This window comes from Equus przewalskii, unplaced genomic scaffold, assembly GCF_037783145.1.
Source record: "Equus przewalskii isolate Varuska unplaced genomic scaffold, EquPr2 ChrUn-13, whole genome shotgun sequence".
Lineage (NCBI taxonomy): Eukaryota > Metazoa > Chordata > Mammalia > Perissodactyla > Equidae > Equus > Equus przewalskii.
Genome location: NW_027228750.1, coordinates 6,334,057 through 6,361,820, shown reverse-complemented (window position 1 = coordinate 6,361,820; position 27,764 = coordinate 6,334,057). Strand labels below are relative to the sequence as shown.

Below are 27,764 nucleotides of genomic sequence, written 5' to 3'. Positions count from 1 at the left end.
TCATCGTCATCATCATTAACATAATTTGGAGTGAGATTAATTTCCCTTCCCTGAAGCTAGATTGCTTTTTTTTAGGAAGACCACATCACTATCAAGGATGTGGCCAACCCTACTTCTGATACAGAAGCTCACTGTCTTGACTTTTGAAATCTACAAGTTTATCTACAGCTAAAGTGTAGGGTGTATTACAATATTATGTAATATATATTATGTAAAGTGGATGTTACTTTTAAAAGTATATAGTACTTTATATTATATTACTTTAAAAAGTGTATATTTCTTTTAAAAATGTATGAAGTATAGTACATTATAATAAAGAGTGATATCACTAAAAGGAATGAAGAAACTCTTTATAATACTGCTATGGAATGACCTATAAGATGTATTGTTAAGTGAAAAAAGCAAGGGGCAAAATAATGTGTAAATTATTCTACCATTTGTGTAAAAATTTGCTGGTACATGCATAAAATACCTGGCACACTGCACAGGTAATGGTACATTTTTATTACTGTTGCAGAGCAAAACTGGATGGCTGGAGACAAGGGCGGGAGACTTACTAATGTATATCCTTGTATACTTTTTGATTATTGAACCATGTGAATGTGTTCCCTAGTTAGTAAAAAGAACCTCATAAAAATGAAAAAGTAAAATAGCTATTTTGAATTCTAGATAAATTTTTATTTGTCCTTTATAAACATTTCTTCTTTTTGTCTATACTACACAAATTCACATTTGATAGGACTTCTAGTATTCCTCTGTTTGTTTAGTTGTTTTTTTAAGTTCCCTTTCCAATACTAAACTAAGAATGATCTCTTGTCTTCCATTAGGGACTTGAGTCATAATCGGTTGTCTACCTGGAACATCAGCTTGGAATCTCAAACATTACAAGAAGTGTAAGTTATTTTTATTTATTTAAATTTACACTAAATTCCTTGAGGTGATTTGATGAGTTACGAATTTGAGGATGTTCAGTCTAGAAATGTCAAAAAATTGAAGGGAAAAATTTTTTTAATTAAAAGATGTTGTGTGTAAACCTTAACTGTTATCTTTGACTTTGTTGCTATCGTAGACTCTTTGGGCATTGTGCCATTGGGTTGGTGATTTCAAATTGCAAACCATGTAGACATACTGTTCTACCTCCTTGGGGCCAAAAGTAAAGATTTTTCCCCTCTTCAGAGTGAATATGTTCTGTTTTTTGCCAAAGTTTCAGCCAGTGAAACTCTGCTGTGTAAACTTTTTTTATGTCTTGACTTATCTAAGATGGAAGCATCATGTCTAAGGATTTATATGAAATACAGTATTTTTGATATCACGAATGTGGTGGTTAATATAATTCAATTTTTCACCTCAGTGAAGTTTTTCATTTAATATGGAGATGTATTATTATGTACTTTTTGGAGGGAATTTTCTAAAATTTTATTATTTGTCAGTTATTACATTGTGATGTTCCCAGAGACACAACTGTTGAGATATATAGGCCTGTTTGCCTCTACAGTGAACACCCCCAGAACCCTGAGATTTACTTTTCTTTTTAATTTCTTGCTGACAGGGGCTCCTTCTTCATGCTCTCGTTGTCTCTGCATTCTCTCCTGCCCCACATTGGCTACTTCTGATCTGCTTTGGACTCAGTAAAGTGACAAGCTTATTAGCTGAGAGTAGGCACTGAGGAAAGCCCCAAAAATGCTTCCATGGGAAGTACATGAGCTTTATTTCATGGACTTGTTTAGAGGCCATTTACTTCTGGTTTCTTTTCTGTATTCTAGATTGTTGAGATTGTTCGGTGATTGAAAACCAGGTTAATGAAATGTGATTGTATTAGATTAGCTACTAAGACATTTGAGACAATCCATTTAAAGAGCTGCTAGAATTAGATGGTGACATCTCATGTCATCTGTAAAATCAATCGTAGGTTTCATCTCTAGGTGGGCAAGTTAATTTCATCTGTGGTCTCAAGCAACCCTCCCCAACTTCGCTTAGCTTTGAAAAAATGTGTGTGTGTGTGTGATTGCACACCTTTTAAAAATTTATGTAATTAATTTATTATGTATTATAAATATACATATAAAGAGATATGATGGGTTAATTATTTCTTCTTTGTTTAAGAAAGACTCAAATTAACTGTCATAAATGTAACTCTTCAGAGAACCTTTTGCTGGGATTAAAAATATTTAATGTGCAAAATATTTCCTAACCTTTCTAATTTTGATAAAAATTGTAGATCTACACAATGAAAAATCATTTCTTATTAAAATCTCTAATTTTTACTAACTATACTACATTTAGTCTTAACTCATTCTGAATCATAGGCTTTTTTCAAATTTAGCACCTATCCTAAAGAATGTGTTAGCAAGAAACCAGAACTCAAGAGGTAACATTTCCCTCACTAAACTTTTAAATCCGTTTGTCCCCCTACCTAGGAAAATGAATTATAATGAGCTAACAGAAATCCCATATTTTGGAGAGTCAACTTCTAATATTACTCTACTCTCATTGTAAGTAAATAAGATTTTAGATCTTTTACTTAAATTATAAATACTACACTGTCTTTTTGTTTTAGGTACACTTATTAATTATTGATCTTAATTATTTGACAACCTTGTGGCCTCGGGTAGATCACTGGCAATAGCTTCAATATAATTTTTGTTTTGTAGAGTCCATAATATAATCCCAGAAATAAATTCAGAGACATTCCAGTTTTACTCTGCTCTCGAGAGCTTAGATCTCAGCTCAAATATAATATCGGAAATCAAGACATCTTCATTTCCTCGAATGCAACTTAAATACCTGTAAGTGAAATAAAGTTTAAGCTAGATTTACTTTAAAGTACATGTTTATTATTCATTGATACTTTCCAGAAATGTCTATTTATTGTGATTTTGATATGCTTATGTGAAAGAAGCCTAGGGTCAGTTTTTTAGTTTTTTTGGATTGTTGGTTTTTTCCTCCCCTTAAAGAAAGAGTGGACTATTGTCAGAAAATATTGTTAAGTATCCAGGGTAACTTTTGAGATTTAATTCTGGATTGCTTTTTACTAAAGGTTTTGTAAAAGGTAAATAGGAGTGATTTGTTAAACAGCAGCTTACCCTATATAACGATGGTAATTAGCATGTGCCAGAGTTTTCACAGTTTCCAAAAGCATATTGACACATACTGTTTCAACCCAAATGAAGTAGGTATTGTCCTTATTTTGTAGTTGAAGAAACAGACCAGTTAAATGATTTGTAAAGTCGTATACAGTTTTAAGTGGTAGAGCTGGGGCTCATTGTTGTTGTTACCTTGTTCATTTTAGGAATTTGAGTAATAACAGGATAACCGTCTTGGAGGCTGGTTGCTTTGATAATTTATCGAGTTCCTTATTAGTGGTAAAGTTAAACCGGAACAGAATTAGCATGATTCCACCCAAGATCTTCAAGCTACCTCACCTCCAATTCTTGTGAGTAACTAAATAAGTGGATTATAAGAAGATCATTTTTTTCTTACAGTGTCTTTTTCTTTTTAATTATTATTAGAGGAAATCAGCAAAGCAATTTTCTGACTGTAAAACTATTTTTGTTAAAGGGAGCTTAAAAGAAACAGGATTAAAGTTGTGGAAGGTCTAACATTCCAAGGGCTTGACTCCTTAAGATCTTTGAAAATGCAGCGGAATGGAATTAGCAAACTTAAGGATGGAGCTTTTTTTGGCTTGGATAACATGGAAGAATTGTAAGTACTATCAACTAGAATTGGAGATTGTTAGGAAAGGAATCGGACTGGGACTTTTCAGTGCCATATCGCTAGGATTATTGCTTTAATTATCCCAAAGTACATTGATTCTTTCTCCCATCTCTGATGTGAAATAAGTGTACACAAATCTCTTTTGGCTTTGTTATCTAACTGATATTTTTGTCGTCATTCTTAACAAATATTTTATTTAAAAAGTTTATGTTCCCTTAGTGTTTTGGCTGATGAAAATTATCAGAATTTATCTAGAACAGGCATACCATAACTCTTGGTGTGTTGATTTTATAGATCTGATATTTTAGACAGTCTTACTACCTTCTAGCAGTAACTCTTAAGTAAGATAACAATATTTATTGAATAGAATTTGTTCGTTCATTTGGGTTGAACAAAGATATATGCCTCTCTGAGCAAGACTTAATGAACATTTTTGGAGTCTTCTCATTGCAGTGCCTTATTCTGAAACATATTTTCTCTTCTCTTTCTCTAATTCTGCAGAGATCTGGAGCATAATAACCTTACAGAAGTGAACAAGGGGTGGTTGTATGGCTTGCGAATGTTACAACAGCTCTATGTGAGCCAGAATGCTGTTGAAAGAATCAGCCCTGATGCATGGGAGTTCTGCCAGAGACTGTCCGAACTGTAAGTGTTGGATGGCATTTCAGTGGAGGCTGTGAGCTTAGAGCAGGTTGGGATAAATCGTCCCATGGCCAGTAATGAGATATTCCATCCCTCTTTATTAGAACTTTATTGAAAGCTCTAAATTTATCATATAAATGGAATAAAAGTTTGACAATTGAACTAAAATCCAATGCATTCCTTACCTTGCATGTTTTCTGTTTTCAGTGATTTGTCCTATAACCAGTTGACCCGCCTGGATGAATCTGCTTTTGTGGGTCTGAGCCTACTGGAGAGATTGAATTTAGGGGACAACAGAGTCACTCACATTGCTGATGGTGTCTTTAGGTTTCTTTCCCATCTTCAGACACTGTAAGTATGTTTGTCCTTTTTTTTTTGCTAATTTTTTTAAAGCAATAAAGCAAATAAATTAAAACAACTAATCAATCTGCAAATTTATGTATTTTAATATTTTGTGGTTCTTCTATGTTGTGTCTCAGGACAAGATAGCTTTATTTGTCTCTATCCCCATACATAAATCATACTTATCTCTAGCCAGTTCACCTTCTACTTTAATTCTGAGTTAATAACCAAACAATAAAGCATCTCTTATTGTGCCAGTTACAGTGCAATAAAATATAGTTGCTAGTGTTAGGAATGCACATTTTCTTGTTCCTCTAACCTTGAACTACCAGTGGTGTACCAGCACTACTACTTCTCGTTCAAAAGGATGCAGGATGTGTACAGGGAGCAGCTCTGGCAGGAGACCTGTTCACTGTTACTAATTTGCTGCATAACTTTGGACAGAAAAAATTAACATTTATTAATGATCTGATATGTGCCAGCTGCTTTCAGAATACTAGGATATTGTTGCTTTTTTCCGTATCAGGAGGATGAGGTTCAGAGAAATTAAAATGATTTGTTTAAAGTCACATAGCTTGTAAATGTTTGGGCCAAGATTAGAACCCAGGTTTGTTTGATACTGAAGCTCATGTGCTTTTTACCATACTGACATGAACAAAACCACTTAGCTTTTCCTGGGTGTCATTTTCTTTGTCTCTTTGTCCAGTGAAGAGGATTAGATGATTGCTAAAGGCAATTTCAGTCCTAAAATTCCATGGTTCTGTAAGTTTAATATTTTACCCTGATCATAGAATATAATTGTATGATGAGGTATTTTAATGAAATAATCTCAAACATAGAGCAGAATAAGAGAAAAAGAGTAATTAGTAGAATTTGTGGATTGTTAAGTTTCCTGAAGAAGGGACTTTCTGGCCATTGAGTTCAGAATTGATAAAATGGTCTCAGAAAAGAGCCCAGCTCCCAACTTTGCGACCTAACCATCAATGAGGAAGAAAGCATGATAATTTTGTGAAGATGTATATACATGCACAAACGTGCATTTGATCTTTTTTTAACTTAATGAGGTAGTCTTCCTTCAGATTTTGCCTTATAAATTCAGAGTTCCTTCCCCCCCTTTACATTATCAGAGGTGAAACTAGATCAGTGCCAACTCATTAACTTACATCAGATGCACCTGCAGCCTTTTGGCAAGTCACGGGATGGCAAACAGGTTCTTTCAGTTTACCACTGATTGTTACTTTTAATATTGAAGTTTAGGAAAGTAATTGCAGTAGTAAATGATTATCTAATGCCACAGAGATAGTTAAGGCAGAATTAGGATAAGATCTGAGAAATTTTGGCTTTAGCCCAATGCTCTTGCCAGAGTGGATAATACTTCTTACTCACTTTGGTGAGCTGAGTTCTGTTTATGTTGTGCTGTGGAGGAGAGGGGGAAGTGCTCAAGAATTGAGCCATCAGTTGTTTCAGTGTTAATACCTTAGCAAAATAAAATGAGTTTTATTAGGTTTTTACTTCAAGTAAAGATACAGCTAAATAGGAAGAGTGATCTCCTATCTCCTTACTGTAATTTCTTTTCTTTTTTAATAATAGGCTATATTTAAAATAATTACATACTAAAAGATATCTACAAAATGATGGAAACTTGGCTATAAAATTTTAACATCAGCAATATTAGGACGTAATACTACCTTATTTAAATGAATATGTTTAAAACAATTTTTTTAAATTTTTTTATTGAGGCAACATTGGTTTATAATAAATTTCAGGTGTGCATCATTATATTTAGACTTCTGTGTAGACTGCATCCTGTTCATTACCAAAAGTCTAGTTGCCATTTATCACTGTACAATTGTGCCCTTTTACCCCTTTTACCCTCCCCCACCCCTAACTGGTATTTCTTAACCTCACAACGTGGTATGGTGCAGTTGCGTTTCCTCTGAGAATGGAACAGTGGATTTTAAAAGATCCATACTTTTCCTTTTAAAGAAACCAGAATGATCACTCTAGCACATAGATATATTATTTTTGCTTCCCAGGGGGCGTGTTTAATTGCTGTCAAGCTGTGAAGCTCTGTATTGACATTACTCTTTGTCAGCCATCTTAGATTTAAGAGCCCAGGGGAAGGCTTGGGTCACCTAGAAATCCCCTTAGGCTGAAATCATATTTGTAAGCCATATCCCCTGCATCTTGAAATCATCTTGCTTTTTCAGGACACTGACTATAATTTTTAATATGCTAACACAATTAGGGGCTGTTAGATAGGAAGATTAATACTCTTAACAGATTGCTTGATTTAGTTACCAAGGCCAGCTTAAATCTTAGCTCGTGAGAATCAGTTCTTACATGCTTATTGCAGATATTCTTTGAAAAGGAGAGTTGTCTTCATCATAAATAAGTGATAAAATAAGAATCAAAATTAGCATGTGCATCTTGACATTGCTGTGCCAGGTTGATACCCATGGTATAGTGGTCATGTTGACTAACATAAGCTGTCTTTCCCTGACATTTTTGTAGAAACTTAAGAAACAATGAAATTTCATGGGCCATAGAAGATGCTAGTGAAGTCTTTGCTGGACTCACAAGTCTCACTAAATTGTATGTATTTATAATATTTATGTATGTCTACAAATGTATATTTTCAGGAACCAATTATAAGTGTGATTGGATTATGTCCACTTGCTATGGCTAACAAGTCTGAGCCTTCTGGCTCATCCACTAAAGGGAGAAGCTTTGTTGTCATTATTTGTTTGTTTTTTGCGGTGTTTTACTTTTGTTTTTTGTCGGGGGCACTTTCTGTTGAAAGAACATTCCTGTGGGCACTTATAGAGAAATTATTTGTGGAACGAGAATTTCTATTCAAGTGAAAGAGGTGCGCTGAGAAACCGCAGTTGAACTAGTAATCTGTTTAATCATATGAGATTTATGGGTAATTTATCTAGCAAGAGAGTATTCTCTCAAGTAAGATCTTAGATCTTCTCCTAAGAGAATTTCTGCAAGCCTTCACACTTGTCTGAATTTCTTTGACCTGATGATCTTTTGCTAAGAAGGGAAAAACTGGAAATAAAATCCAGTTTGTCACGTGAAAACTACCGAGTGTATCAGTGGTCAGGATGGTTGTTTACAGGTACTTCACTGAGCTCCAGCATCTTAATAGAAACCTTCATTCTGTGCTTTGCATTGGTTAATAATAAAGGTTTGCAAATTTCTTACAAATGCATGTTAAGCTTATTTTCACCTTTTGTAGGTAAATGTTTAATTTAATGAATGTAATTTTGTTTAGTGAAGAGCTTTATTAGAAAGATCTGTTTGTATTTCAGAATCTTACAAGGAAATCAGATTAAGTCAATTACAAAGAAAGCATTCATTGGTCTTGAATCCCTGGAGCATCTGTAAGTATTTTGCATACATTTTGCTCGGTATATAAATAATCTTTGCTATTAGTAGAGGTTTTCATGACCATTTAAAGTGTTAAGATAACTTAATTATAGAAATGGTGACTGTTAATGTTTCATTTCTCTTCATTTCAGAGATTTGAACAACAATGCTATAATATCTATCCAAGAAAATGCTTTTTCTCAGACTCACTTGAAAGAACTGTACGTAACTTGTCTTTTCTGCCACTAATTAGATTATCATCCATGCTTGTTGTGCTTAAAGTGTGATGATGTGACCCAAATGTTTCCAGAAGCATACGGTTCATTTAAGGGTCATTAAAAGAAAACACTGAGTTTTCAGATATATTTTATAAGCCTATTATAGAGCACAAATAATTTTTCAGTGGTTCTAAGTTTAAGTTGCAGTTCACATTACCACATGGCTGAAGCGTTTTCATTCTTGGTGAAATAATTTGAAAATAATTATGTCCTCTCCACAACAAAGATGTGTCTATGCTCCATTATATTTAGTAAGCTTTTACCCAAACTTTTCTGGGAAAAATTTTAAACCTCAAAAATTTAAAGGAATGTACAATGAACATCCATTTACTCTTTACCTAAATTCAGCAATTGTTAGCTTTTTGAAAAATTATTTTTCTCCCTCCCTCCCTCCTTCCTTGCTTTCTTTCCTTCCTCTTTCTCTCCCTCCCTGCCTCTCCAAACACACACACACACACACACACACACATGCATATATATACACACACTATTATTTTGCTTTGCGTTTTGAAAGTTGCAGACATCATGACACTTCACTCCTAAATATCTCAACATGTATTTCCTAAGAATAAGTACATATTCCTACATAACCACAGCACTGTCATCACACCCAAGGAAATGAACATTGATCAAATAATATTATCTAATTATCCAGTCCATAGTCAAATTTCCCCAATGTCAAAAAATGTCCTTTGTAGATATTTTTTTCCCATCAAGAGTCGCACTTGTATTTGGTTGTAATGGCTCTTGAGTCTCCTTTAATCTAAAATGGGGCGCTTGCCCTTGTCACCCTCACTCGTTTTTTAGTGTGAAAGACACTGACATATTTGAGGAATTGAGGCTGATAGTCTGAATTTGTTTTCTCATGGTTAGATTCAAGTTAAACATTTTGGCGAGAGAAATGCATAGGTATGTAGTAAGATTTTAATGCTGAAGAAACTTAGAATGAAAAGTGAAGGGGTCTTTCTTTTTTCTTTCTGCAGGATTCTGAACACAAGCACTTTGCTCTGTGACTGCCATTTGAAGTGGTTGCTTCAGTGGCTGGTTGATAATAACTTTCAACATTCTGTGAATGTAAGCTGTGCACACCCTGAATGGCTAGCAGGGCAAAGCATCCTGAATGTGGATCTGAAAGATTTTGTCTGTGGTTTGTATTTTTGTTTTGAAATTCTGTACATTATAATAACACTATCGTAATAACAGAATTAAAAAAAAAAAATTAAAGCAGAATGCTTTCCCACCAGCATATCTATTTCTGTTTCTCTCTGTTCTTCTCCAACATTTTTATATTTTTGTAGTTGTAGGTTAAATTTCATGTTCTTTAACTTAATAATGTCATAAGCGGTTTTTTTCTTCTGTGTTCTTAAGTGATCATTTTTAAAGTCAGTATAGTAGCATCTTTATGAATCTAGGCCTTTCCCTTTTAGGAGGATTGTTAATCTTAGAATAAATATCCAATAGTAAGATTCCTGAATCAAAAAGTATGATTTTTTTTTACATGAATTCATTCAAAAGTATAATTTTAATTTTTTTAGTAGATCTTGAAAAGTGCTACCAGGTATTTTCTAAAAAAGATAGCACTAGTTTATGTTGTCACCAGCAGTGTATGAATGTACCAGTTTTGTATGGTTTCTGTTTTAAGTGGTAGGGGTTTGGAGTTTTTTGGAGGGTAAGGGGGACAGTCATAGACAAGTTATCTTGATTAGAGCATTTACTTATAATTTCAAGCATATATCTATTGTTCTCTCTCAACTTGAAAATTTTTTCTTTACATTTAAATTTCCTTTAAAGTAGAATAACTCATTCTTAGCTTTACATGGTGGAACTTTTAGAACAGTGGGTCTGTGTTGCATATCACTAGTATGTCTGATCATTTAGATAGCTGTATATTGCCAGGTCTGTTTCCACAATGTCCTTTACTTAAAGATGCTTGGGACACTTGGAAGTTCAGGCCCACAACATATTTATGTTGTTTTTACACATTTTAAAGAAGAAAACAAAGAATCTAACAACACTTAAATTTTGCTTACATTGCCATGAATTCTCTTCTGACTTTACTTAGTTTTAAATGTAAACATAGTGTATATTTTATCCTTTTTTCACTTATCACTTTTATGGCACAGTGAAATGTTATCCAGTGAAGATACAGGTAAGGAATTCATACACCTGCTTCTGTGAATCAGTCTAATAATATATTATTTATAAATCTGTTAGCCAGTCCTAAGCCAATCTTTAGTTAGATGTTTGACATGTTTGGAATTTTTCACTATTTTCGGTGAAATTATGCACATAGAAAGTAGTTTCAAATAATATGTTTTATTAATAGATATTCCCTGTAAAATGTAAGTTCATAATCCCCGTTTTCTATGTTGGCATGGAAAGGATAACCGGTATTATATACATGTATATATATGTAACGTATATAAACACACACACACACACACACGGGGTAATAGGATTAGAACCTGTCTTCATTCTGATAGAGGTTTTTCTTTCTTCCAAGTAACTGGTACTGCTTCAGAAGTGCATTCTAAGCACAAGTGACAGTAAGGGATAGTGGAAAGAGTGCTAAACCCTGAAGGCAGACAACCTGGGTTCCAGTCCAGGCTCACCTGCTGACTTAGATGTCTTTGAGCAAGTCATTTGACCCTTCTGGGCCTCATTTCCTCGTCTTTAAACAAGGGAATTAGATTCTAGCTCTATAGTCTCTTTCAGTCATAATAGGCAACACAATGTTACATGATTTTTAAAAAATTGAATCTGTAGTAGCAAATATAAATAACTGACTCTGTTCCTGCCCCATTTTTTCCACTTAGATGATTTTCTGAAGCCACAGATAAGAACACATCCTGAAACTACAGTGGCTCTAAGAGGCATGAATGTGACTCTGACGTGCACTGCAGTGAGCAGCAGCGATTCACCCATGTCCACTGTGTGGCGCAAAGACAGTGAAATCTTGTATGATGCCGATATTGAGAATTTTGTTCGTTATCAGCAGCAAGCTGGAGAAGCTCTGGAGTATACTAGTGTCTTACATCTTTTCAATGTGAATTTCACAGATGAAGGAAAATACCAGTGCATTGTTACTAATCACTTCGGTTCTAATTATTCTCATAAAGCCAAACTGACTGTGAATGGTAAGGAGTTATGCTCCCTGATGATTTTGTAGTTAGAAGGATTTATCACGTTCAATTTTTGAACCACTTGGCCAAGAAAATTAGGCCAAATTTGATGTTTGAGGGAGGATCTTAACTGTTTTTGTGTTTAGGGTTGTGATAATGTATAGACTGGATTGCCAATTAGCCCACTTACTGTCCCTAATTGGTCTTTGGTCAAGGGGTAAAAGTGAATTCCGTGGCCCCAGGAGATAAGCTGCTTTCGAAAACTATGAAATTTATTCCTGAACACTGTTCATAGGACCTTCTAATAACTGGAAGTTTTTAGGACATTTCTGGGTCCAGTGATCATTATCATCATCTACATGTAGTCACACAGCATCATTTTTGAAATTGATGCTCTTCTTTACTGTGGCTGTAAAAAAACTTCTTCAAAATAGCTTGATTTATCTATCACCTATCAGATTGAATAACTATACCATTTTAGGCTTTGTGCAACCAAAAGATATACTTATATCTTGTTTCCTTGTTGTTTTATGAGGTTTTTGAAGGCATACATTTTTTTTTTTTTTATCATGCAGTTGCCTTGACAGTTTTGTAGATGTTAGTTTGGGAAGCACTGTTTAGTCTCTTAAGTGAGGGAGTCATAGTAAATAACAGCTCCTAAAATATGGAATTCAGAAAGGTTTGTGGGTTTCTGCTTTCCCTTTTCCCATCAGGGAGATCGGGTAGGTGTGTGATGCCATTCTAGAAGAGTTAGTCAGCGCTGTACTCCAAATGCTCTGAGGTTCTGAGAGAAAAGATGGCCTCTGAAGTTGTATTTACTATCAGTCCCGAGAACGTCTTCTCAAAGAAATGGAGCATTAAAACAGTTGGTATTTTGCCTAGCAGATTCTCCTGTGTATGTGTGTGTGTGTGTGTGTGTGTGTATTTATATATATTTTTTCTTTTTTCCCCACCCACCACTTCTTGGTCATCTTTTTTGGAACAGAAATGCCATCTTTTCTGAAAACGCCAATGGATCTAACTATTCGCACTGGTGCCATGGCCAGATTAGAATGTGCTGCAGAGGGGCACCCTGCACCTCAGATTTCCTGGCAGAAGGATGGTGGTACTGACTTCCCTGCAGCTCGAGAAAGACGCATGCATGTCATGCCTGAAGATGATGTCTTCTTCATTGCAAATGTGAAAATAGAAGACATGGGAATCTATAGCTGCATGGCACAAAATATAGCAGGAGGCCTCTCAGCAAATGCCTCCCTAACAGTGTTAGGTATGTTTACTGCTCTGTGGGTCCCTGCTTTCATAGGAGCCTTTTTATTAGGGATTTGCTCTTGATCTTAATGGCAAGAAAAGTCTAAGTTTGAGATTTCAGTTGTGATTCTTACATCTTTGTCACCTTATTTTGCCAATTTGTTTGGGGTTATATCAGCCTAGGATATTAGTGGATCAGATAACTGAAACTTGGGGAAATGCTGAGGGCAGAATTAGAGTTCTTTATTGCATGAATTGAAAATTCAAATTCCTTTATCACTTTATCCTAATATATCTCCCTTTGTAAGGTTTCTGCTTCATATATTTGTTTTATCTGCTATTCAGAAGTGAGTTTGCAGCTGTTTTATACTACTTCACATACAGTTTCACAGAGAAACTTGAAACAATTTAACTGTTTTCCCTCCTAGTACATTTAAAAAAAAGTTTAGTACAAAAAAATGACCTGTCTTCTGGTTAGATTTCCTGTTTTTCTTCTGGTGTGCTCCTCTTAATTCTCTGCTCTGGTAAAATGTTTTTTCTCTAAAGATTTCCCCTGATAGGCCTGTATTTTTCTTATGAGAATACTTTTCTTCATGGAACTCAAATCCAAGGCAAATTCTGTTTTCTAGTTCTCTATTCCCCTAGAGGTTATGGTTTTAAAAAAATTTGTTGATTTGTGTTATTTACTTGTATAATCAGAAAAATAAGGTCATTCTATGAATTTAGGATACGCAGAAAATTAGAAAAAAGGAGAGGAAGTCCCTCAAACATATGAGTCTTGGCGTATTCCCTGCCCCCCCCTTTTTTTTTTTGAGGAAGATTAGCCCTGAGCTAACAGCTGCTGCCAATCCTCTTCTTTTTTGCTGAGAAAGATTGGCCCTGAGCTAACATCTGTGCCCATCTTCCTCTATTTTATGTGTAGGTTACCTGCCACAGCATGGTTTGATAAGTGGTACATAGGTCTGCACCTGGGATCTGAACCGGCGAAACCTAGGCTACTGAAGCGGAACGTGTGAACTTAACCACTGCACCACTGGGCTGGCCTTGGTTCCCTACTTTTTTTTATACTCATTTTTATGTAATTATGTATACCTACTTTTTTCCACTTAATATTGTATCACAAGGGTTATCCTGTCGTTAAGTCTTCATAAAATGTCATGTGACTGTATTATAATTTACTTAATCATTTTCCTGCTAGAGTTTTTCCTTTTCTTTTTTGAAATTACAACTAATTTCATAATAACCATCTTTGTGTATAAATCTTTGAATTCCTTGCTTAGGATAGCTTGCCCAAGGTGGAATTACTGAGATAAGATTTAGATTTTTTGAGGCTTTTGCTTTTCTGAAACATTAACTTCTAATCTTCCCATGAGTATATGAAAGTGCTTATTCCATCATAACCTCATTAGTCTAATTCATTAGGACTTAAGGAATAAAATTGCTAAATGTGATTTTTTTTTATATATCTTTCTGTTAGAGACACCCTCATTTATTAGACCTCTGGAGGACAAGACAGTAACCCGAGGTGAAACTGCAGTATTACAGTGCATAGCTGGAGGGAGTCCTGCCCCTCGCCTCAATTGGACCAAAGATGATGGACCACTGCTGGTGACAGAACGGCACTTCTTTGCTGCAGCCAATCAGCTTCTCATCATTGTAGATGCTGGGCTAGAAGATGCTGGGAAATATACTTGTATTATGTCTAACACCCTTGGGACAGAACGTGGTCACATTTACCTAAATGTCATTTCATCCCCTAATTGTGACTCTTCCCAAAGTAGCATTGGGCATGAAGATGATGGCTGGACCACAGTTGGCATTGTCATCATTGTTGTAGTCTGCTGTGTTGTGGGCACCTCTTTGATCTGGGTCATTGTTATTTACCACATGAGAAGGAAAAATGAAGACTATAGTATCACAAACACAGGTGAGTGGTACCCATTTAACACGTGTGGCTTGTACTTGAATCAGGGATGTAGTATAGGATTTATTGTAAAATAGGAAAAACTAAGGAACTTTGATATTTTACCTTATGTGTGGTAGAAAGAAGAGTTTTTCTGTAAAAATGTCGTACTCCCTTGATAAAATGGAATCTCTTTGATAAATAATTTGAAGAATTTGTAGACCTTTCCCCCAAAACTTTGCTCTTATAAGCACATTACCGGTGCATCTGTTTTCATTAATGTTTATGGCTAATTTCCGTTGTAATTTCCTTATAGGCAAGAGTGGAGCCCTAGTGAGTGAGATCAGTCTTTCATGCCCCTCACCCTGAAATCCTGCAAGAGAAGATGTCCAGCCAGACAGATTGTGAAAGTGTGTCTGTGGATAAGATTTCAGACTTTAGGTTTTGTTTCTTTTGGTAATATTTTTTAAATGAAGCTTTGAGAAGAATTCTGGTGAGAAATAGTTTTAGGGGAAAGTTCTGAGAGCCATTGAGTACCTGGGTACATAACATTTTCCTGGCCAAAAGTATCAAAGTGGAACACATTTGCAAAATAGTCTTCTGAGTGTTGACTTAAATTACCTAACTTTATTCGAGAGTTACAGATGTCTCTTTTACAGAGGAGCTTAATCTGCCTGCAGACATTCCCAGCTACTTGTCATCCCAAGGAACACTGTCTGAGCCGCAGGAAGGCTACAGCAACTCTGAGGCAGGCAGTCATCAGCAACTTATGCCTCCTGCCAACGGATATTTACACAAAGGCGTTGATGGTAATGACTCTTCTATATGTTCACAATTTCAGCTTACCCTATTGAGTTTATTTTTCAGTGTATAGTTTTCCCTGTTAACCTGAAGCAATATTTTAAAGTAAGATACTCCGTGAGAACATTTGGCCCCAAGCAAAATAGGGTGAAAATTGGCCATAGTCTTCACAGAGATGAAAATCGTGTGACAGAAAGGGGAAACACATCCTTAAACAAGGGATTGGAGTATGTAGCAGAGGCTCTCAAATGAAAATATCCTAGGAAGGAGATGCTTTAGAAACTCTTTTCAGGTGTCTTTTATCCTTTTCAGTCATGAGCACCCTTCAGGCCATATCCAGGGGAGGTTTGTTGCTCTTGCTGACAGGTAGATATTCACTCAAGCTTAAAGGGCAATCATGATTCTCAGCATATATTGGAGAACATCAGAGAGAGATAAAATGTGCCCTAATTAGATGAACTCTACTTCTCAACACTGCTTCTCTTCCCCACTCCATTCTTTCCACAGGGAGGTGAATTAAGGGACAGAAGAACTGGATTTGATTCCTAGTTCCTCTTTCCAGCTATGTGATCATGAACAAGTTACTTAAGATCTGAGCTTTAATTTCCTCATTTTTAAAATAAACAATATTTTATGAAGGACTCCTCTCAAGATTCTCACAGATCCTTTCAAAAAAATCTGTGTAGTACATCAAGTACCATACAAAGGAATCTCTACAGAAATTTTTTTGGGGCTATCAACAGAACTTCTCTACTTAATTGATAAATTGGATTTTATTTTGGCTTTCCATGGAAAAGAGGGTATTTCTAACTCTTAAAAGAATACTCAAAAGACTCTACTCTTAGAAATTTGTTGGAGATAACACTGCTTTCTGGGTTAAACTAAATTACTTCTAGGTCTCTTCCAGTTCTAACATTCTTTTGCTTGATTATGAATGTCGCTCACTCTACTTCTCACACTTTTTCCTCTCTTTCATCATTCAGTTTTCAAAGTATAGAGCAGTCCAAGGAGCTCATTATTAAACCTTTACTTCTGCCAAACACACGTTTGTCAGACAGGACGCTTGACTGCCAGAGGCTTTCTCTAGGGGTACTTTTAGTAATTGATGTTGCTTAACCTCTTGACTCTCAAAGGTAAAATGGGCTTTTGTGAAGTGAAGTCATCATAACTCCTTGTTCTCTGCTTTAGTTTACTTAAGCCAAACATGTGTCTTGTAGCAGAGTGCCAGCCTTATCTTGGCTCCCTTGATTTGAGCATGACCTTATCCAGGTTTGACAGGGATGGTTTCATGTAGTATTCAAGAGCCTGGGCCCTGGAGCCATTGTCTGTGAGTGAGATCAAATTTCTGCTCTCTACTCTGGCAGTATATCTTCGGGCAAGTTAACTTCTCTGTGTTGTAGTTAGTTACTCTATCTGTAAAGTGGGGATAATATTACCTACTTCATAGGGATAGTGTGAGGATTAAATTAGTTAATTCACAGAAAGACCTTGAAACTTCACCTAGTTTGTAAAGTGGGTGTTGAATAAATGCCAGCTATGATGACAATGATGACAGCTGTTGAAGAAAACAGGATTAGCAAAGCTGATTCCTAAACTGAAGGATGTTTGGCTTCTTTCCCATGTTGTCATTAGGTGGCACTGGTACCCGGGTTATCTGCTCAGATTGTTATGACAATGCCAACATCTACTCCAGGACTCGAGAATACTGTCCGTACACCTATATTGCCGAGGAGGATGTTCTAGATGAGACGCTGTCCAGCCTCATGGTCCAGATGCCCAAAGAGACATATTTGACATATCCTCCCCAAGATGCTACGACCCTGGAAAGCCTGGTATCGTCAGCAGATGGAGAGATGTCTGCCTTTCCCACCAACCATGAGAGGATAAATGACAAGAAACTTTCATCCTCACAGATGAGCAGTGGTAAAGGGCACAGTGTTTTTTGTTTATTTTGTTTTGTTTTCACTTTTATGTACATGATTTTTCCTTCTGCTATATAGGTAACACTCTCATTTGGTGGGAGGCAAACCAGATGGTATAAAGGAGTAATTATCTACTGTAAACTGATATAAGCTAGAGCCAGAGATTTTTAGAGATTAGAGTTACAAAGAAGTCTGTATGTGTAGAATGAAAATGGCCTTTGTGGGAATAATAAGCTCACACTTTTAAAAATTCACAAGCCATATAGAAAAAGCTTTAAAAAAGTTTCATGTGGGTGTTAACAATTTTCCTTCCATATTTATTTAAATAATGGAGATTCATAATGCTAAGAATATAATTTTGGGCATAATCTGGTGAAGGCTTTTACTTAAGAAGGTTTAAATATTGAATGTCAGTATTGCTTGGCAGGGGTTTGCTCTCATCTGTGAGGTGTTAAGGTCAGGGCCGTAAGTGGGAAAGCAGTTTTGGGGTAGTGTCCTTGGTCCCACATGGCCCAGGAAAAGAAGTACACGTTTATATTGTGCAGATGAGGCATTTGACAGCAACTCAGTCAGTAAAACAAAACAAAACTTTCTAGACCATGAAGGGCACTACTGAGTATGTCTTCCTGTCCATCCAGGCTTTTCATCAGCTATTCCCCTCCTGTCAGCCTGAAATGGAAGAGCACTGGAAATAGAGTGGGGTGAGAACCGCGGGTTCATAGAGCAGTCTTCCAGGGGTGGTTCTAGCAGGAGTAAATGATCTGACATGGGGCTTTTAAGATGTGCTCTGTTGTTCTTAATTAAGAGACCGACTAAAGATTTCTAAAGAGGGTCCAGGTCAGAGAAAAATATACTGTTATTCAGTAATCTCTTGTCTTTACATTCAGTGTCCATGAAAAAAATGCACCAACACTAAATCCATTTTCCCATGTCCTAGAAAGGTTACATACAAAAGAACTTTAAGTAGAACCCCAAATGTGGTGTGCATCTTTTTCCTAACCTTCAGGCTATCTTAATTGTTAATCTGGCCTGTAAGGGAGGAAATCATCAATTGAGGGCTTTTTGGTGCATTGGTCATCCTTAACTAAGGTTCTCTAGCTCCCTGCTACTCAAAGTGTGGTCTGTCAGCATCAGCATTACCTAGGAGCTTGATAGAAATGTAGATCGTGGGTCCCACTCCAGACTTAATCAACCAGAGTCTGTATTTTAACAAGATCCCTAGGTTGTTTGCATTTTAAAGCTTGAGAAGCCCTGTTCCAGCTTAGTTTTCACATGGGTTTTATTTTTATTTCTGAGTGTCTGTTTCCAGAATGGTTGGTTAGCTTTTTCTAGAATACATCCCCATGAAGTTAATATAACTTTCAGTGAAGGATCTTTGAGGAAACACCTCATCACTGAAGTAAATCAGGAGAATGAGAATGCAGATTTGGGAAACCAAAGTACAGATAATCTGATTTAAAATTACTGCTTTTGGTTATTATTTTGTTGTTACAATTATTGGCATGCTAGAAGCTGGAGAGGAATGATTTTTAAAACAATTTTTTAAACATAAGCATTTAATTGTTTAGAAATGTATTGGCTACATTGAATTAATCTTTTTTATCTGTGTCATGCAACTTTCATTACAATATGGATACTATTAAGTCTCTTTTAGACTTTTTTCCATGTGTCTAAAGAGGTTTATTTGTCAATTTTTGTTGCAGCAGAATCACTAAGAATAGGTGAAAGTAGATGATATGTAACATGGTTTCAGTAAATAATTGGTTAAGTTTGTTGAGTAGAAGGGTTTGAAAGACAATGGATCCAGTTTTTGTTTTCTTTTTTTGGTTGTTGCTAAGAAGATGGGAAGTATACGTTTGAGCTCAGCATCCTTATTCAGGAATATTGGGCATCTTTATTTCTTTGAGGATCTGGGTAAAAGAAAATTAAGTTTTAGAAAATTAATTGTGAACTTCCATTTGTCACTGATAATCCTGTCTGTCATTCTCAGAAATACTGCAGCGGCCTCTGTGGAACATAAGCAAAGAATTAAGCCTGCCTCATGCTCCCTTTTCCCAGCAGCCAGTCCTTGAGTCACCACAACTCCGTCGAAATGAGGGCCTGGCAGAGAGTGATCCAGACTGTTCTGCTTCCCCCATGCCCTGTCACAGGTTACATGACCACGCTTTTGATTTTAGTAGGACTCAGAACGTTCAAGACGGTAGTGAGGGCACATGAAACTTACTCCAGGATGAAATCTGGGCAAAGACTCAAGTTAAGTAATTTTATATTTACTACCTCAGAGTTCAGCAGAAACCCCCAAGTCAGCATGTGCTTTACTCTTTGTCTGCAATTACATCTGACCACACCAGGGTGGGCCAGGCATTTGTTTGGGCTTATATCTGATGAAGAAGGGTAACGGCTGACAGAAATGAGTATATCAAATAAAAAATGTGCAGCATGGGCACAGGAAGATACAGGACAGACGTGCTTCCTGTGGGTTCCACGGCAAAATGCCCAGGTGTGCACTGCCTATTAGGAAGAGTCTGATTGTCTCAACCCGCTGAATGATCCTGAGAAGACATCACTGTTCTATTTTGCCTTCCTAGGAACAAAAGTAACTTGGGAACCTTCTAGGAAGTGTGCCTGGGATTCTTCGCTGGTTTTAAGCATATAGTTAAGACCGGGGCTTTGATATTCAAGGTCTTTGACAAGAATCCCAAGGTTGACCAACTGTTACCAGGCCAAGGGGTTTTGTATTCTTGTGAATCTTTTTTTTTCTTTTTTTTTTTGGTCCCTGTTGACCAGGCATCTCATTGTAAATATATGTGCATTTATAAATAATTTTTGTATTCGTTGACTTTATGTGTTGGCTGCAATGTAAATATTTTTGATATGCCAAAATTATATGTAATAATCCAGTTGTAACACTGACAGCAGCTTCTCAGACCACAGACAGATTTTGTATAACTTGGTTTAGTGAGATCTAAAGACTTTTAACTTTTAAAAACGTATTTGTTAAGAAGTATGTGTATAGAGGCAGGGTACCTAGTGATTGCGTACACAGAAACACAATCTTGGTGTAATTAACCACTTTCTTCATACCCAAAGGTTCGTACATCTAATCGTTTGCCATCTGCTTACAAGTGCCAGCTGATACCACCTTTCTAGCATAAAATAGCTCTTTTAAAAGCCTAGCAGTCTAGTCATAGCCATATACAACTAGATAGAGGAAAACTTGTTTGGGGAGTGTCTTCTTTCAGCAAAGTACTTAGTTGACGAGTAAACCAAAGATTGTGTCTTTTCTGTTTGTTTTTTGTAATATCTCTTCCACCAATGCACAGTATATCTTAAGAAGGGAAGAGTGCTTTGGGGAGTGGAAGAATGTGCAGAAATTCTTATACTATGAAGCTTTGGAGTAGTCCTTGTTTTGTACAAGTGATTATTTAAGCCAAAAACTTTTCTCCAATTTCTGATAGCAAAAAGCCTTGAGTAAACAAAGGACTTAACACTCTAATGGAATGTAATGGACTGAAGTTCTTCTTTCTTCGTGCTTTTGGATTTCCTTACATAGGCTTTCACATTCTGTCTTCTAAATCTAGTAAGTGCTAGTTAGTTACTAGATAACTTCCATCACTTAAATGAAAATATCTATTTCTAAGTCATTGTGCATTTCAAGGGTTCTAAACCCACCTAATTCCTTAGCTTTTTTCAGGAAAATTAGCTGAATTTGATACTAGTTTTCAATCCTAAATTTTCTCCCATAGGCAGCAGCACTTCTTTGTCTGTTTTGTACCACCATGCCTTTTCTTTTTCTTCTTGGTTTTTTATTTTTTGGTGAGCAAGATTGTCCCTAAGCTAGCATTTGTGCTAGTCTTCCTCTATTTTTTTGTATGTGGGACACTGCCACAACATGGCTTGATGAGCGGTGTAAAGTCTGTGCCCAGGATCTGAACCCATGAACCCTGGGCCGCTAAGGCGGAACACATGAACTGAACCACTACACCACTGCGCCAACCCCTCTTTTTCCTTTTTAAATTGTTAGCCTCTGTTCATTTTCACTTTGACCTTCTTAAATATCACTATTTTCCTATCCCTTCAATTTGTGATTTCTCTTTTTACTTACTAGATTGTAGTGTGATTTGTACTGGACTGACTTAGAATCAAGGGACCTGATTAATTTAGTTCCTAGCTTTCCTGCTTACTGGTTGTGTTATCAAGGGCAAATCCTTTTACTTCTCAGCCTGATTTTCTCATTTATGAAATGAGGGCATTTTTCTAGATGCTTTAAAGCCCTTTCCAACTGTAACATTCTATGAATCTGTGATCCCTCCAGGAACCAAAGAGGATTATGCTATTCTAATAAAAAGCTGCTTTCATCAAATGTGTGTGAGAATAGAACAGGAATGATGCTGCTTGCTCTGACTTGAGCCAGATTTATTTCCTCTACAGCAGGAGTAATGGTATAAGAAATACTCATGAGGGGAAGAAATATTCTGCTAAATGGTATCAGTAAACATAAAGAATCTTGACTCAATTGAAAATCACCCATTGCTCTCCAGAACAGCAGGTCTGAATGCTAGTGTTACAGCACACCAGTGTGTCAGAATCAGCTGAGAGGTGTGCCACAGCTAATTTGTAACTAGTTTGTGACTCACTTATGTTTCTAATGTATTCAAGGTTATCCCTATAATTATGGTACTCTCACTCAAATTCTGAGAAACTTTCTTGAATGAAAAAGGGGGAGTTAGAGGTAGGCTGTGAGTGAATGTCAGCTGTCACATGTGAGAGACAAAAACAGGCTGTGAAGCAGCGCTCTAGAAAACTTACAGTATATGAGTGCTGCCTCTGTGCTGCAGCTGTGGGCGATCTCCTGCCAGTGGTGTCAGAGTCTGGTCTCCTGCATGGCCAGCTTCTCTATTATGTCAACTTGGATGGTTGAGATGCCCTCCCAGATATTGCTAGCTTGCCTAAATAACTAAAAAACTGTCCCCCCAAACTCATCAGGAATTTGTTTAAATGTGAATAGCCTACCCCTGGCCTTAAAAATATAGTAATAAATTTAACAAATTCTAATCTTAGGAGAAGGAATTCCTGATGCTTTTCATTATTGCATATGTTTTTGACCAAGCAGCGATTTAACCCTCTCCCATAAGCAGGATTCTCATCAGTGTTTCTTCCCAACAGTGTAATGTCTGCCTCCTGTCCCTTCAATCAGGGATGTTGCAAAGAAAGGCAAACTAAAATGCTGAGAGAAATATTCTCTGTCCCCTCCCGGTTACCATTTCACATCATTAGGGATACATAAACTCTGTTAATTTGTTTGTGCTCCTCTTAGACGGATTCTTCAAGTCTGCCTGGTAGAAGAAATAACCTTTTCCTTGAACTCCAAGCCTTACTAGCACAGGGTCTACCCTTGAGCTGTTGGCTTTCTGTCACTCAGCAGCGTCTAAAGTGCTTTCCCTAGTATGCAAGTTACTCTGTAGAATAGAAAATATCAGAAACCTAGCCCAATGTGCAGTTCCCTCTAATGTGCCATCTCAGAATGCTTTAAATGTATATTTTTCTGTAAGGTAACTTTCATGTTTAAAAATAGTTGCCTTTACATTGCCCATTGGGAGGTTGTAAAAGGAGCATTAAGATGTCAAGCAACTTAGAATCTGTTAGCCATTTTCCTAAGAAAAGGGAGGTATGATAAAAGTCTTTAGTTACTTAAAGGGTTGCATGTGAAATAAGGATTAGATTCACTCTTTTTATTCCAGAGGACAGGGGTCATATCACTGGGGTAGAAGTTACAGGGAGATGCAGTATATACTTGCTAATAAATCTATATAAACTAACTCTAACAATTAGATCTGTCTGACAATTGGAATGATCAGCCTTCCATGGGAAAAGTAAATGCAGAAACTAAATAATGGTGTGTTAATAGCACTGAAGAAATTTTTGCATTGAGGTGGAATATGGGCAAGATAACTTTAAGGTCTCTTTCAGTTATCATTGGAAGTCTCAAGAAGCAGTCTGACAGTCTTAAAACTTTGTCCTTCAGAATCCTTTATATATAGGAAGTGTAGAGCACTTTAGAACTTTTAAAAATTAAGTAGTTTTGGTGTTTGTTTGATAAAAGGGGCCTGATCTGTGTTAATGGCTGAAAACATGAAGCTCTGGGCTTATTCTTCTGAGGAAATCTATAACTAGTTACTAACACAATTGCCATTACCATGGTAAAAATTTTAAAAGCCTGTAATGTATTATTACCCTCCCTTTTACTCTTTGTTTAATTTATATTCCTGTTTCTTCTTACCCCTGGAACTCCATTTGGAATGAGGTTGGAATTGTGATGTTCAGTTTTATATCCAATATTTTATCCAGGTGTGTTATGGCCTAAAATGATTAGAAAAAATCATTTTAATACCCCCAGAAATGCCAGAAGGGTAATGGAGCAACAGAGAGGTAAATTTGCTGTCATTTTATGCTACATCCTCCATTTTTTATTTTGCTTCTTGATGCGATGACTGAGGTAATTGTGAAATAGTTGGACCTTAGAAGGCTGAGCTAAGATTTTTTGGCAACCTGCAAGTAATGTTTTATTTTTCTATTACATGGTCTCTTTCCCAGTTCAGTTTGGCAGATGTTTTGCCCTCCTGCTTCTTCTAACTTGGAACTTTTTTGTTTGGAGTAATATAATCTAAAGCAGCATCAGTTAGCCTTAATTTTCTTTCTTTATACTTTGGACAACTGCCTGGTTTGTTGACAAAAATAACAAAGTTCTGAATTAAGAAATATATTACAAGTTGCTCTTCACAAAACACCAGAAAGTCCACAACTCATCTGAAGGTTTTGTGAGTAGTGGGGGTGTGTGTTTGTGTGTGTGTAATATTCGGCTGTGTGTGTGTAATGTTAGGGGGTGTGTGTGTAAGAGTAATATTTGGACCTGCTCCCTCAAGGCTGTGTTGAGTGTTTCTTAGGGGGTGCAGGTGAAGAAGCAGCTCCATGTGAGCCTGGTTTTCAGATGCCAGGAGTACAGTGACCTTATATCAACTGTAACAGTCTTGAAAGAGAAATTGATCATGAGGTGTCAAGTGCTCTTGGAATATCTCTTGGCTGCTTAAAATGGCCCTTGATTACTAGAGACAGTTTCTACCCTGTTTTCCCCACTGTTCTCCCTTTCTTCCCCTATCAGATGATGTCCATCTAGCAGCCCTGGTACAGATACACCTAAAGAGAGTACTAAGCCAAGTTGTTCAGTGTGGCCCTTTCCTAGTATTTATTTATATTTTCTCAAACATGAAAATGTTTATTTTATAAAGCATGTGTTTGTCCTATTTGTTTGTCTGCTGTAATATGTCTTCAATAAAGCTAAAATACATTATGATTTTCTGGTCTTGCCTAAAGTACAGGAGTGAAATAGTGCATTTTTTAAGATCGTAATCTTTTTGAGAGGGTCTCCAAATAGCTGTACAAGTTAAAATGGGGAAGAGTTGCCCTCCTCTGGTTCCTGCCGTGTTGGAGTCACATTCTGCCTTGAGCCTGCCACTGGCCACGCCTTGCAGCTGTGAGCTGCTCAAGGGCTGGCACTGTGTGCTCTCCTGCTTCCTTCCTCCTGGTGTCCTGGCAGGATGGAAACAAATATACTTAACAGTTCATTCGAAAATAAGAGTGCTTTCTGCACAGGGAAGAATTTGAAGGCAGCATATTCTAATTGGTAAACTTTGGGTTAACAAAATATCTGAAGAATGGCCGTATTCCGGTCAGCTTCCGTACTGCACCGTGTTAGGGGCTGTTTCTTTTGAGACTGTCAGCTCTTTGAAGGCTGGGCTCAATACTGATCCCATTGTGTACTTCTGTTGCCCTTTATTCTTTGTGAGATGATGTTCCACAGACATCATCTCATTTGAATCTCACAACGCTCTTAAGATGTAGATCGGGCAGGTAATTTTAATCTCCACTTTTTGTAGTTAAGGAAACTGGCTGGGTGAGATTATCACTTACACAAAGTCAGAAAGCTTCAGGCAATAAAGGCAGGGTTTAAATCCAGATTTTCTGACTCATATTCAGGATTTTCCCCCACTGTTATATCTTCTGGTTCTGAGTAAAGTATTGTGTCTGTAGCCTTCATAAGCATTTCAATAAAAAGTCCTCTGGACGTTGGTCACTTCTAATATAGCAAAAGTTTGGACTGGAATATACACTGGAAGCTGATTTTTACTATATTCCTGATAGGAAAACAGACTATCATTTTCATCTCTTGTAAAATGCAGAAAAAGACCATGGTTTTATTGTTTCTTTTTGTTTTGGAGTGGGATGTGCTAGGGCCCAGGGAGTAGTATTCTCCCGAGTTATGAGAAGGATTTGTTCACACTGAGCTATTTGGAAGCTTGTAACGGAGTGCTTAAGCTGGCTGTGCTGCGGGACTAGTTACTCGGGACCAAACCTTTTGTAAAATACAATAAGAAGGAATTTCTGGAAAAATGAAAAGACACGAAATACAAGCATAAAATTTTTATTGTACATTTAACAGATATAAAATTACTCTGTCAAACTGCTGTTCAAGTTCCTAAATGCCTACTCTTGATTTCTGTGTTTGTCATGGACCAAACAGTAGCAAACAGTTTGCAGATTGGCACAGATCTGCAGACCACTTTTGGAGTAGCACCGCTGTAACTGTGTAATGCTGGTCGTATGTCATGGTGGGGATTAGTTTTACTCATTTCTGGAGCTCCCTTTTAACCTTGCTGGTTTGGAATGGTTGAAACTGAGAACTGGGCTTCTGTCTAGAGACCTCCCTGACTAGAAGCAACAATTTTCAGCTCAGCCACTTCCTGCGTTAAAGCTCCTTACTTGCTGGGTTGAGTCCTTTGTAGCATGATGCTTGTTTTCCAGTCCTCCCATCTTTCTGGCCAGTGCTCTTGGAATGGGCTGCCTCTGACTTTTGTTTTAAGGGAACTTCTGTCATTAGGGTAAGAGAAGAGGAAGTACATGGGTCATCATACTGGGAGGGAGATGGGGCCTGATGTGGCCTTGTGGGTATTCGCTAAAGTAAGGCTTCTTGGGGGATGTGTCATCTACCACCTCTGCTGCTGTCTTTGTTCAGCCAATCAAGAAATGTTTCTGGAAATCACTAGGACAGAGATTTGTCACTTTGTTTATTTAGTTCACAGACCATCGCCAAGGCTGGTTGCCAAAGCACTTGGACAAAAGGCAAATAAGAAGCATTAATCACAATTACTGCTAGGAAGAAATAATGCAGTAATAGCCAATACATTCTGCCTACCTCTTCCAGATACTGTTAAGCACTTCACGTACTTAGCATTTTATCCTTAAAACAATCCCTTTGAGGGAGATATTCTTATTCCCATTTTACAGATACAGAGGATAAGCAACTTGCTCTGTTGCATAATTAGCAAGCAATAGAACCAGGAGTTGAAATTATGCTTTACAATTCTAAAGCACAAGTTCTTTCTCTATGCCAAAGAGAGGAAAAGTGTGAGCCTTTATCAAGCTCCTACTTTGTCATTTGGTCTTTCTTACAGGCTGAATTGTGTCCCCCCCAATTCATATGTTGATGCTCTAACCTAGACTGCCTCAGAATGTGACTGCATTTGAAGATAAGGTCTTTGAAGAGGTTGTTTAACTTAAAATGAGATCTTTAGGGTGGGCCCTAATCCGATCTGACTGATGTTCTTACAAGAACAAGAGGAAATTCAGACACCAGATGTAAGGCACGGAAGAAAGATCATGTGAGGACACAGCGAGAAGGCGTCCATCTCCAGGCCTCAGAGAGAGGCCTCAGAGGAAACCAGACCTTCTGACACATTAATCTTGGACTTCTAGCCTCCAGAACTGTGGAAGAATAAACTTCTGCTGTTTAAGCCACCCAGTCTGTGGTATTTTGTTAAGGCAGCCTTGAGCAAACTAATAGTCTTCCAATAACCCAGCCAGGTTGGTAACTCAGGCTATGTGATTTGCCTAAGGTCACATGCTCCAAAGCCTGTGTTACCGAGCCATACTGTCCTCTGACCCCAGTCGATGCGTTGTGTAAAGCACTGTAGAGAAACTGGAAATGCAGCTGATGGACATGCTGGCTGGCATGCGTGCAATTCTGACACACTGCACATCCCCGACCTCACAGAAGTTCAAACAAAAGACGGCTGCAGCCCTGAATGATGCTCGCCAGAAGGCAGGAAACCAACATCTGTTTAGGGCATAAATGATTGTAAGTTGAGTGCATCTGGGAACACAGAAGCAAGGTAGTTGGAGCATTCAAGAGTAAGTGCTTTTAAGCTCTTATTTTATTCTCTCCCAAGGAGGAACCAGGTTTTTAAATCAAGTAGAATCCCATATGTGGAATGACTGGGTGCTCTCGAGTTATATGCCAGATCAAGTAGTTTAATTTTGTGTTCTTTTTAAATGCTTCATCAAAGCCAATGTGAATTCTGTC

At 37.1% G+C, this 27,764-nt stretch overlaps 1 protein-coding gene across 6 annotated transcripts in view; it reads left to right on the top strand.

Moving 5' to 3' along the window:
* The window catches only part of LRIG2 (leucine rich repeats and immunoglobulin like domains 2), a 60,415-nt gene extending 35,717 nt beyond the window's left edge, over positions 1-24,698 (top strand). For 3 of the 6 annotated variants that reach the window (XM_070607923.1, XM_070607927.1, XM_070607928.1), the window contains 17 exons: positions 828-893; positions 2,418-2,492; positions 2,652-2,786; positions 3,290-3,433; positions 3,559-3,702; positions 4,216-4,359; positions 4,564-4,707; positions 7,213-7,293; positions 8,016-8,087; positions 8,226-8,294; positions 9,335-9,498; positions 11,168-11,488; positions 12,459-12,740; positions 14,199-14,648; positions 15,305-15,433; positions 17,058-17,348; positions 19,338-24,698. In XM_070607923.1, coding sequence (XP_070464024.1) covers positions 828-893; positions 2,418-2,492; positions 2,652-2,786; positions 3,290-3,433; positions 3,559-3,702; positions 4,216-4,359; positions 4,564-4,707; positions 7,213-7,293; positions 8,016-8,087; positions 8,226-8,294; positions 9,335-9,498; positions 11,168-11,488; positions 12,459-12,740; positions 14,199-14,648; positions 15,305-15,433; positions 17,058-17,348; positions 19,338-19,564 — 2,938 coding nt within the window. In that variant the 3' untranslated portion in view covers positions 19,565-24,698. Of the gene's footprint in view, positions 1-827; positions 894-2,417; positions 2,493-2,651; positions 2,787-3,289; positions 3,434-3,558; positions 3,703-4,215; positions 4,360-4,563; positions 4,708-7,212; positions 7,294-8,015; positions 8,088-8,225; positions 8,295-9,334; positions 9,499-11,167; positions 11,489-12,458; positions 12,741-14,198; positions 14,649-15,283; positions 15,434-17,057; positions 17,349-19,337 lie in introns of all 6 variants that reach the window. The other 3 variants (XM_070607922.1, XM_070607925.1, XM_070607926.1) reach the window with 1 other exon arrangement.
* Positions 24,699-27,764: the final 3,066 nt, after the last annotated feature.